The sequence below is a fragment of the Oncorhynchus keta genome, chromosome 20, assembly GCF_023373465.1.
Source record: "Oncorhynchus keta strain PuntledgeMale-10-30-2019 chromosome 20, Oket_V2, whole genome shotgun sequence".
Lineage (NCBI taxonomy): Eukaryota > Metazoa > Chordata > Actinopteri > Salmoniformes > Salmonidae > Oncorhynchus > Oncorhynchus keta.
In genome coordinates, this window is record NC_068440.1 from 4,904,959 (window position 1) to 4,916,264 (window position 11,306).

The 11,306-nt window shown below is 41.8% G+C and overlaps 2 protein-coding genes across 4 annotated transcripts in view; one reads left to right on the top strand and one right to left on the bottom strand.

The window, feature by feature from the left end:
* The window catches only part of LOC118399192 (helicase SKI2W-like), a 50,022-nt gene extending 42,067 nt beyond the window's left edge, over positions 1-7,955 (bottom strand). Inside the window, exons 1-6 of the mRNA XM_035795063.2 lie at positions 7,810-7,955; positions 7,318-7,439; positions 4,678-4,799; positions 1,577-1,694; positions 1,252-1,369; positions 175-249 (exon numbers count right to left, since the gene is read on the bottom strand). Of these exons, the coding sequence (XP_035650956.1) occupies positions 175-249; positions 1,252-1,369; positions 1,577-1,694; positions 4,678-4,799; positions 7,318-7,439; positions 7,810-7,822 (568 nt within the window). The 5' untranslated portion in view covers positions 7,823-7,955. The remainder of the gene's footprint in view (positions 1-174; positions 250-1,251; positions 1,370-1,576; positions 1,695-4,677; positions 4,800-7,317; positions 7,440-7,809) is intronic.
* LOC118399197 (negative elongation factor E-like) lies at positions 7,799-11,242 on the top strand. 3 transcript variants are annotated; one of them, XM_035795077.1, is made up of 11 exons: positions 7,799-7,887; positions 8,536-8,621; positions 8,886-8,958; positions 9,051-9,196; positions 9,425-9,502; positions 9,704-9,741; positions 9,818-10,101; positions 10,251-10,395; positions 10,574-10,628; positions 10,712-10,814; positions 10,919-11,242. In XM_035795077.1, the coding sequence occupies exons 1-11, from the start codon at positions 7,836-7,838 to the stop codon at positions 10,990-10,992; spliced, it is 1,134 nt and encodes a 377-aa protein (XP_035650970.1). In that variant the 5' UTR covers positions 7,799-7,835; the 3' UTR covers positions 10,993-11,242. The 3 variants fall into 3 exon arrangements, with proteins under 3 accessions (XP_035650970.1, XP_035650971.1, XP_035650972.1); XM_035795078.1 differs by lacking the exon at positions 7,799-7,887 and adding an exon at positions 8,042-8,129; XM_035795079.1 differs by lacking the exon at positions 7,799-7,887 and adding an exon at positions 8,077-8,204.
* Positions 11,243-11,306: the final 64 nt, after the last annotated feature.

Sequence of the window (11,306 nt, forward strand, 5' to 3'; positions counted from 1 at the left end):
TTGGTTTCCCAGGAACAGCACAGTGTTTGTTATTTCAAAGATCCTTTCATTCTGCATATTCATTGTAAAGTAAGCATCCCGCCTCACACTAACCCTCACTGTGCACAGGCAGCCTTTTGTATGGAAGACCATTGCCCCTCCACCATTTCAACTCCATAATAAAGGTAAATTCACCGTTCTCAAAGTCTATGTCTTCCTCCAGCTCGGATTTCGTCTTGATTTGCTCCAGTGTCAGCTCGTCCATACCACCTATGTAAAACAGATAGAATATAAATATTTCTCTATAATTGACTAAAGGGAAGATTTAACTTAAGACAAATATTTATTATATGTTTCAGAGCCATATATACATATATGAATATATGCTATACATACAAAAGTATGTGGACACCCCTTCAAATTTGTGGATTTGGCTATTTCAGCCACACCCGTTGCTAACAGGTGTATAAAATCGAGCACACAACAATGCAGTCTCCAAAGACAAATATTGGCAGTAGAATGGCCTTACTGAAGAGCTCAGTGACTTTCAACATGGCAGTTTGTAAAATTTATGTCCTACTAGAGCTGCCCCGGTCAACTGTAAGTGCTGTTACTGTGAAGAAGAAACGTCTAGGAGCAACAGCGGCTCAGCGGAAGGCCATACAAGCTCACAGAACGGGACCGTAAAGTGCTGAAGTGCGTAAAAATCATCTGTCCTCGGTTACAACACTCATTACCGAGTTCCAAACTGCCTCTGGAAGTAACGTCAGCACAATAATTGTTCGGCGGGAGCTTCATGAAAGGGGTTTCCATGGCCGGGCACCCGCACACAAGCCTAAGATCACCATGTGCAATGCCAAGAAGTGTTGGCTGGACTGGTGTAAAGCTCGCCGCCATTGGACACTGGAGCAGTGGAAATGTCTTCTCTGGAGTGATGGATCACATTTCACCATCTGGCCATCTGACGGATGAATCTGGGTTTGGTGGATGCCAGGAGAGCGTTACCTGCCCAAATGCATAGTGCCAATTGTAAAGTTTGGTGGAGGTGGAATAATGGTCTGGGGCTGTTTTTCATGGTTCAGGCTAGGCCCCTTAGTTCCAGTGAAGGGAAACGCTACAGTATACAAAGACGATTCTGTGCTTCCGACATCCAGTGGAAAGCCTTCCCAGAAGAGTGGAGGCTGTTATAGCAGCAAATGGGGGACCAACTCCATATCACTCATGTAGTATATAAGGATCTGATAATATATTTAGGTGAGGACTCAGACCCACCGGGCAGAAAGGGGTAGTTGGTGTTGCTTCCTCGGAGGCTCTCAGAGGGATTAGGGTTTGGTGGACGCTGCAGGGACATTGAATTCTTAGCAGAGATGCCTGTGTCCCCCAGTAACACCTGGACAGAGAGTGAGAAGGAGATTTAATGACACTGGGTTGTAAAATGTGTAGCAAGTGTATGAAAAGAAGTAGAACTTTTAATAAGATGAATAGATCACTCAGGGAAGTGCTACAATTCTGAATGTTCCCAATGAGTCACATCATGATCATAGAGGCATTATTAGGACACACAGACTAAGACAGCATAGCTGACAATAGCATGTACCTCAGTGAAGTCCAAAAGCATTCCTGTCGTTGGATCTCTGACTACTGAGATGCCAGAGTGGAGAGGAGACGAAGAGCAATGAAGAAGAGAGTCCACACGAACGTCTCGCTCAGCCAGCCTAGAGAAAAGCAACAAGTCTGTTACCGCAAATTAATTCTGTGACCATGTGGCACAACAGTATTTCACGACGGGTGAATAGCCTCATCTGGACCACTGAATTCCCCTTAAACACCACTTTCCAAGTAAGATTTATATGGCATCAAAGCAATAAAAAGTAAACAAGCAAAACCCTAATAAGAAATGTACAGTGTCTCTCTGTGCAATAATAGTGTTTAACATGATTTTTGAATGACTACCTCATCTCTGTACCCCACACGTACAATTATCTGTAAGGTCCCTCAGTCAAGCATTGAATTTCAAACATAACAGATTCAACGAAAAAGACCAGAGATGTCTTCCAATGCCTTGCAAAGAAGGACACCTATTAGTAGATGGGTAAAAAAAAATCAAAGCAGATATTGAATATCCCTTTGAGCATGGTGAAGTTATTAATTACACTTTGGATGATGTATCAATACACCCAGTCACTACAAGGATACAGGCTTCCTTCCTAACTCAGTTGCTGGAGAGGAAGGAAACCGCGCAGCGATTTCACCATGAGGCCAATGGTGACTTTCAAACAGAGTTTAATGGCTGTGATAGGAGAAAACTAAGGATGGATCAACACATTGTAATTACTACACAATATTAACCTAAGTTAGTGAAAAAAAGGAAGTCTGTACAGAATAAAACAATTCCAAAGCATGCATCCTGTTTGCAATATAGCTCTAAAGTAAAACTGCAAAGCAGCAAAAAAGTGGCAAATGTCCTAAATACAAAAGGTTATGTTTGTGGCAAATCCAACACATCAATGGTAGGGGCTGCATCATGCTATGAGTATGCTTGTCATCGGCAAGAACTAGGGAGTTTATGCAGGATAAAAAGAAAACGGAAAAGAGCTAAGCACCGGCAAGATTCTAGAGTAAAACCTGGTTCAGTCTGCTTTCCAACAGACACTGGGAGACAAATGCCCCTTTGAGCTGGACAATAACCTAAAACACATGGCCAAAAATATACTGATTGTACAAAACATGAAGAACACTTTCCTAATATTGAGTTAAGAACACCTTCCACTTTTGCCCTCAGAACAGCCTCAATTGTTGACTCCAATGCTTCCCACAGTTGTGTCAAGTTGGCTGGATGTCCTTTGAGTGGTGGACCATTCTTGATACACACGGGAAACTGTTGAGTGTGAAAACCAAGGCAGTATTGCAGTTCTTGGCACAAACTGGTGCACCTGGCACCTACTACCATAGCCCGTTCAAAGGCACAAATCTTGTGTCTTGCCAATTCACCCTGCACACATACACAATCCATGTCTCAATTGTCTCAAGGCTTAAAAATCATTATTTAATAATTAATCTACACTGTAGTGATGGGTCGTTCACGAATGAGTCAGCTCTAAGAGATGGCTCTTGTAGGTGAACGTTGGGAGCCGGCTCGCATATCAGAAGTGCTGAATCTATTCATAAAAAAAAAAAAAAAATTAAGATAGGACTAATCAAAATATTTAAATTAATATAATTAACTAATTCAAAAAACGAAAAAAATAAATGTAATAATATAAGGCAACAGGAAGAAGAGGGATCAGATGGAGCAGAAGCACCAGTGCCATAAACGTCTGCTGTTTGACGAGAGAGCAACTGGGAATACAGCACGAAGGAATCCCTCAGCAGATGCCATAATGGAAGTCCGATCCTATTTGGAGAAGCCCCTCCTCCTCTGAGCTGGTGGAAGAACAAGACCTCTGTCTACCCACGGCTTACTACAGTCATGACAGGGAGACTCTGCATAGTGGCCACATCCATTCCCTCTGAGAGGGTCTTCTCGAAAACGGGACAAATAATTACTGAGAGAAGAAACCGCATCAGCCCCTCGAAAGTGAGGCAGCTTGCATTTCTGAATGCAAATCTCGCATAAAAGCAAAGTATGGTCAGCATTGCTGTGTGCTGCTGGTTATAACATGGCAATAAAGAGAGAGAGAGGTAAAAGAGGGACCAGTTTAATGTTTTAAGTGGAATGCTACAGTTTTGCACATTGTTATTTATTTTTCTTTGACATGGTGCAATATTCTATTATTATACTGTTTAGATTGTGTTCGTTTTGAATGGATAGATTTATATGTACTTTGTTTATATACATTAAAAATGTATACTTTAAATGCAAATGTTTCATAGCATTCTTTTTCATAACAAACCAATGCATTTTTACATACATTGTGGTTAAGGTAGAGAATGATTTCATTTAATAATTTAATTAGAATTGTTTTAACCCCAATCATAGTCAAACTACCGCAAACTGTTTGACTTGAAAAAATACAAAACATATTTTTTTTAAAGAGCCGTTCGGGAGCCAAAAGAGCCGGCTCTTTTAGTGAGCTGAGCCGAACGAGCTGGCTCACTGAAAAGCGCCGGAATGCCCATCACTACTACACTGACTGACTGAAGTGGATTTAATGTGTGACATCAACAAGGGACGATATAGTTTTCACCTGGTCAGCCTACTATGTCATGGAAAATGTTGCTTACCAAGACGACATTGAATGTTCCTAAGTGGCATAGTTACAGTTTTGACTTAAATCTGCTTAAAATCAATGTCAAAACTTGAAAATGGCTGTCTAGCAATGATCAACAACCAACTTGGCATAGCTTGAAGAATTTTAAAAATAATAAATGTGCAGATATTGTACAATCCAGGTGTGTCAAGTATTTAGAGACTTACCCAGAAAAACTCACAGCTGTAATCGCTGCCGAAGGTGATTCTAACATGTATTGACTCCGGGGTGTGAATATGTATGTTCAATATTTCTGTATTTAATTTTCAATATATTTGTTTTTTTTTTAATTAAACGTTTTTATTTTGTCATTATGTAGTATTGTGTGTAGATGGAAAAAATATGTAAAAAAAGAAACGTCATCCATTTTTAATTCAGACTGTAACACGACAAAATGTGGATTAAGCCCTTGGGTATGAATACGTGAAGGCACTGTAAGCAGACTCACTTCAGAAACCTGTGGAAGGCAGCGTCGGTATCGTGTATGGGAAGCCAGGCAGGGTCGCGTAGGAAGCGCTTCTCTACCTCTGTCTCCAGGCCCACACTGGTGGGAGGGAGTCCATGGGGGAGCTGTAGATAAATGAATGATAGAAACACATAAGGGAGATAATAGGCTGGAGAGATTAGATAGGAGATGTACAATGGGGCAAACAATTATTTAGTCAGCCACCAATTGTGCAAGTTCTCCCACTTCAAAAGATGAGAGAGGCCTATAATTCTTTATCATAGGTACACTTCAACTATGACAGACAAAATGAGAAAATCACATTGTAGGATTTTTAATGAATTTATTTGCAAATTATGGTGGAAAATAAGTATTTGGTCAATAACAAAAGTTTATCTCAATACTTTGTTATATACCCTTTGTTGGCAATGACAGAGGTCAAACATTTTCTGTAAGTCTTCACAAGGTTTTCACACACTGTTGCTGGTATTTTGGCCCATTCCTCCATGCAGATCTCCTCTAGAGCAGTGATGTTTTGTGGCTGTTGCTGGGCAACACAGACTTTCAACTCCCTCCAAAGATGTTCTATGGGGTTGAGATCTGGAGACTGGCTAGGCCACTCCAGGACCTTGAAATGCTTCTTACGAAGCCACTCCTTCGTTGCCCGGGCGGTGTGTTTGGGATCATTGTCATGTTGAAAGACCCAGCCACGTTTCATCTTCAATGCCCGTGCTGATGGAAGGAGGTTTTCACTCAAAATCTCACGATACATGGCCCCATTCATTCGTTCCTTTACACGGATCAGTCGTCCTGGTCCCTTTGCAGAAGAACAGCCCCAAAGCATGATGTTTCCACCCCCATGCTTCACAGTAGGTATGGGGTTATTTGGATGCAAATCAGTATTCTTTGTCCTCCAAAGACGACTAGTTGAGTTTTTACCAAAAAGTTATATTTTGGTTTCATCTGACCATATGACATTCTCCCAATCTTCTTCTGGATCATCTAAATGCTCTCTAGCAAACTTCAGACGGGCCTGGACATGTACTGGCTTAAGCAGGGGGACACGTCTGGCACTGCAGGATTTGAGTCCCTGGCGGCGTAGTGTGTTACTGATGGTAGGCTTTGTTACTTTGGTCCCAGCTCTCTGCAGGTCATTCACTAGGCCCCCCCGTGTGGTTCTGGGATTTTTGCTGACCGTTCTTGTGATCATTTTGACCCCACAGTGTGAGATCTTGCGTGGAGCCCAAGATCGAGGGAGATTATCAGTGGTCTTGTTGTATGTCTTCCATTTCCTAATAATTGCTCCCACAGTTGATTTCTTCAAACCAAGCTGCTTACCTATTGCAGATTCAGTCTTCCCAGCCTGGTGCAGGTCTACAATTTTGTTTCTGGTGTCCTTTGACAGCTCTTTGGTCTTGGCCATAGTGGAGTTTGGAGTGTGACTGTTTGAGGTTGTGGACAGGTGTCTTTTATACTGATAACAAGTTCAAACAGGTGCCATTAATACAGTTAACGAGTGGAGGACAGAGGAGCCTCTTAAAGAAGAAGTTACAGGTCTGTGAGAGCCAGAAATCTTGCTTGTTTGTAGGTGACCAAATACTTATTTTCCACCATAATTTGCAAATAAATTCATTAAAAATCCTATAATGTGATTTTCTGGATTTTTTCCCCTCATTTTGTCTGTCATAGTTGAAGTGTACCTATGATGAAAATTACAGGCGTCTCATCTTTTTAAGTGGGAGAACTTGCACAATTGGTGGCTGACTAAGTACTTTTTTGCCCCACTGTATGTAAACACAGGATGCTTTCCAAACTGAAGTTTGCTCCTTTCCTTTAAACTTGATGGCGGGCCTTTGCGGTTCTTAAGGACCTAGGTAGGTAGGTGACACCTACTGTAAAAACTTGACTTAAACAAATAGAGGTAGATGGAGATATGCAATATATTGCTCGCATACTTTAAGCAGTCCTTTCATATCTGTAGAAATGGCGAGGCGAGTTTTCAGATAAGAATCCAACCACAGACTGAGATAGCTGCACCATCGAGAGCATCCTGACGGGTTGCATCACTGCCTGGTATGGCAACTGCTCGGCCGCCGACCGCAAAGCACCACAGAGGGTAGTGCGTATGGCCCAGTACAGGACCTCTATACCAGGCGTTGTCAGAGGAAGGACCTACAAATTGTCAAAGACTCCAGCCACCCTATTCAGAAACTGTTATCTCTGCTACCGCTCGGCAAGCGGTACCAGAGTGTCAAGTCTAGGTCTAAGAGGCTTCGAAACAACTTTTAACTCCAAGCCAGAAGACTCCTGAACATCTAATCAAATGGCTACTCTATTTGTATCCCCGCCTCTTCTACACTGCTGCTACTCTGTTATTATTTATGCATAGTCACTTTAACTCTACCAACATGCACATATTACCCCCACACATCAACTCTGTACCGGTACCCCCTATATATAGCACCACTATTGTTATTTACTGCTGCTCTTTAATTATTTGTTATCCTTATCTCTTACTTTTTTTGTATTTTCTTAAAACTGCATTGTTGGTTAAGGGCCTGTAAATAAGCATTTCACTGTAAGGTCTACACATGTTGTATTCGGCACATGTGGCATATAAAATTTGATTTGAGTCATACTGACCGTGCTTTGTGGATACAGGGGCTGGTCATTGGGCTGTTTATGTGTGATGAGCTCAAACCTGCCAGAGCAACCCATCTCCAGCAGGGATAGCGGGAGATCTGTGGGGCCCACAGGGGGAAGATCTATGGAGAGAGAAATGGGATTGAGATGAATAGCCTAGTTTCTATGGGCTGTCCTCTATCGCGCAATACATTAGAGTCCATTGTAAGATATGTAATCATATAAACATATATTGCAATGTCATCATTTACTGCTTTAGCTGTTAAGATTCTGTTCAAAACACGTTGCGCATATTGTCAGAGACTAACGTTACATTTCTGCAACATGAATGAGAGCTGAACTGGCTAGCTAACGTTAGCTAGGCTAACCCAAGTTGTTATATTCGCCAATAAACTGTATTGATAGCAAGTCACTTTAAAGCTAAGTTTACAGCAGTGGCCTTAACCGTATGCCTAATTCTTTATCTGTACATATTTTCTAAATCTCCTTCACCTATTCTTTCCATTTCTCCACCGTAGATGAAAGTTGGTGCAGCAGTTCACTGTCTTTTCGGAAATGGCAAAGGCGGAAGTAGGTCAAATTGCCATATGTAATACGATATGTATCTCAATATTAATACATTATCTTACTAAATGTTGTCAAGTGTAGGCCATGCATTCCTTATAATTGACTTATTCCATACATTTTAGCAAGTTGAATAGTGATTTTTCTTACTCATGCGCCATAACAACTGTGTACGTCATTTTCATGCGCCTGTGTTTTTGTGTTCGTGAATGGGTGTGATTACAACTAGCTATAGTAACGTAACAAAGGTTAAAAAAATAATTACATTTCTAAATACAATAGTGTCAATGTAGTATATTTTGTTTATTGTTGTAGTCTGAAAGGTACATTGCCATATTGTTGATAAGTAATTATATACTTTCCACTGCCCTGTGTAACACAATGTAGATTGCTAGTAGTAGCAGCTAATGTTAATAGGTAACGTTAGCTAGCCAACCGACAAGCTAACGTAAGGTTTTAAAATGTTGTCAGATGCATGTAGAATGTAGAAACAGAAATCCATTTGGTCGTGAACAAAGTGTAAATAGTAGTTTTTGAGTTTATGCAATTGCATTATAGAGTTAATTCAACCACACGTGTGTATTGGTATTCATTGTGTTGTGCAAATATGTCCATTATTATGGTTGTCTAATCCTTTTTCGCAATACTTTCCAGCTTGGTTCGACATGGTGGTGTTCCCAAGCTCTTTGACAGAGGAAGAGGAATCTCTGCAGAAGAAATATGCCAAACTCAAGAAAAAGGTAAACAACTTTAAGAATCTCCTCACTTGACTAGAGAGAAATCTATGTATCCGTATCCTGCTTTTGACAATGAGATGTGTCACTGCCCCCACATTTGCAGGTGTGATCAGGAGTAGTCCTAGGTCTTTGTTAAATTAACCGGTCAGTCATCATCATCACACTCATAATGTTGAAAGTTAGATATTATTATGTTACCAAACTCCGATTGGCCTTAGTGTTTACACCTCTTATTCTCTTTCTCTCCCTCTATCCTCACACCTCTAGAAAAAGGCACTGCTGGCTTTGAAGAAGCAGCAGAGTTCAACCAGCCAGACCAATCAGAGTGGATTGAAGCGAAGTATGTGGCTTTGTCTTCACTTTTTAAAACTGTATTACTAAGCAAATACTTTGTCACAGTTGATTATGTTGCATCTACTCTCTCCCTCCTAGCTTTGTCAGACCAGCCGGTGCTAGATACAGCAACAGCTACAGAGCAGGCAAAGATGCTTATCAAGTCTGGAGCCATCAGCGCCATCAAGTCAGAGAACAAGAACTCTGGCTTCAAGCGCTCTAGGACGCTAGAGATCAAGCTCAAGGTGAGGTACAAAATGCAATATGCAAGGATGTGTATTGTGAATTGATCATAGAATAAATTATTGATACAACAATTTATATACATAATAATAATAATAATAATAATGTTTAAAGCTGACAGTTGCAAATGCCTTTTAAATCTGACACATAAACTAGTCTGTGATGGAACTCAAACGTATCAATTTATGGTTTTGTAATGATTTGTTATATTTTCTCTTTCTGTTTACCAGGATCCAGAGAAAGTCCCAGGCCCTGTGGCTTTCCAACCATTCCAAAGGAGCATGTCCACTGATGAGGAACTTTCTGAGGTAAAATTAGACTTATACGACATCCCATATAAAATCAGCCAATGAATTGATGAACTCTACCGACAAAATGGCATGGATTTACAGTATTTTGCCAATGCTGTCTGCCTGTATTGTGGTCACAGAACCAGTGACTTGGATATTTCGTTGGGGGGGGAATATACAACTGATGCTGTTGCTTTTACATTTTAATTTCTACTCTAGGCTGGCAAAAGAGCCCACAGAAAATCTTTGTACGAGAGGTAAGCCTAAAAGCTCTGATAAATAATAAAAGCCGGTTCTCTATATAAGGCGGTTTAACATCTCGATCTCTAACAGCTTCGTCACTCCAGGTGACCGGGCGGCTCGTGATGAGGAGGAGGGAGGCGGCGGCCTTTCCACCAGCAGAGACATGGAGCGAGAGAGAGACAGAGGAGATCGAGAGATGGACAGAGAGAGGGAGCGCGACAGAGAGAGAGACCGGGACAGAGAGAGAGACCGGGGCAGCGGCGACCGGGGCAGGGACAGAGAGCCGCGAGACCGCGAGCGAGACAGGAGCCAGGACGGAGACCGGGAAAGGGGAGGAGACAGAGAATCACGTGAGCGAGACGGACCGTTCAGACGTGAGTATTCGTCTACTGGACTTCAGTCTTTTCATGTGTCTTATCATTGGCATTCTTAAAAGGATGTTTATCTCAAAATACAAATTCAAGGATGGAATAATGGAACTGTTTTTCTTCTCCCTTATCTTCTCTCTCTTTCCCCCTCTCAGGATCAGACTCGTACCCAGAGCGGAGGGGTGTGAGGAAGGGGAACACAGTGTACGTGTATGGAACTGGCCTTGTGGAGGACAACCTGCGTTCAGCCTTCTCCCAACAGGGCACCATCATTGACCTGTCCATGGATTCCCCACGCAAGTATGGCTACATTACTTTTATGTCCTTGTGGGTGTGTGATTGGGAGAGCATCCAAAACTGAAAATGTTCAGTGTTTTAAAATGTTTTGCAGTTGAAAACTAAAACTAGTCCAGTAAGTCCCTCGCTGTTTTGTTCTGTTTGGTGCCTAATGAACACAGCCTTGTCTTTCTCTTTGTAGCTGTGCATTTATCACCTTTGAGAAGATGGAGTCTGCAGACCAAGCTGTAGCGGAGGTCAGTCAGTATAGCTCTAGCTCCGTCCCAACTTAAGGCATTATAGTGTAAAACCTATCATCTATACACTCTTTTTCTCCCAGTTGAATGGAAGCACAGTGGGAGACGTCACCATCAAAGTCAGCATCGCCAGGAAGCAGCCCATGCTGGAGGCAGCCACCGGCAAATCTGTTTGGGCCACTCTGGGTAAATATCAGTTCTGGTCAAACACAGATCGGACTAACAAGCAGTGTATGACAGGAAGTGTCTAACTCTGGATTCATGTGTACTTTCTCTCTTTCCCCTCATAGCTGTGCAGAACAGTGCCAAAGGTTCCTACAGAGACAAGAGAAACCAGGTTGTGTACAGTGAGGATTTCCTGTGAGCTAAGAGGCGTGCAGCATTGGAGATCTGTACGAATCAATGAGGTAGCTTTGTATGCATTTTCTATATTGCATTTTGTGTTGGTTGTTGATTGCCCCACGTGTCAGTTCTGAGTAGATGCTACTTTTTTCATTCATGGCCAGGATGTGTAATGGCAATGACCATGTGAACAAAGATTGTGGTGTTTTGGTCTTGCTCTTGTAACCAGGGGTTTCATTGTTTTGTGGAGCTCAATAAATCACATCAATACATTTTTCCATCTGGTTGTCTGATGCAGTCCACCTACCTCTCACATCCATCTCTTTGTCGGTTTCC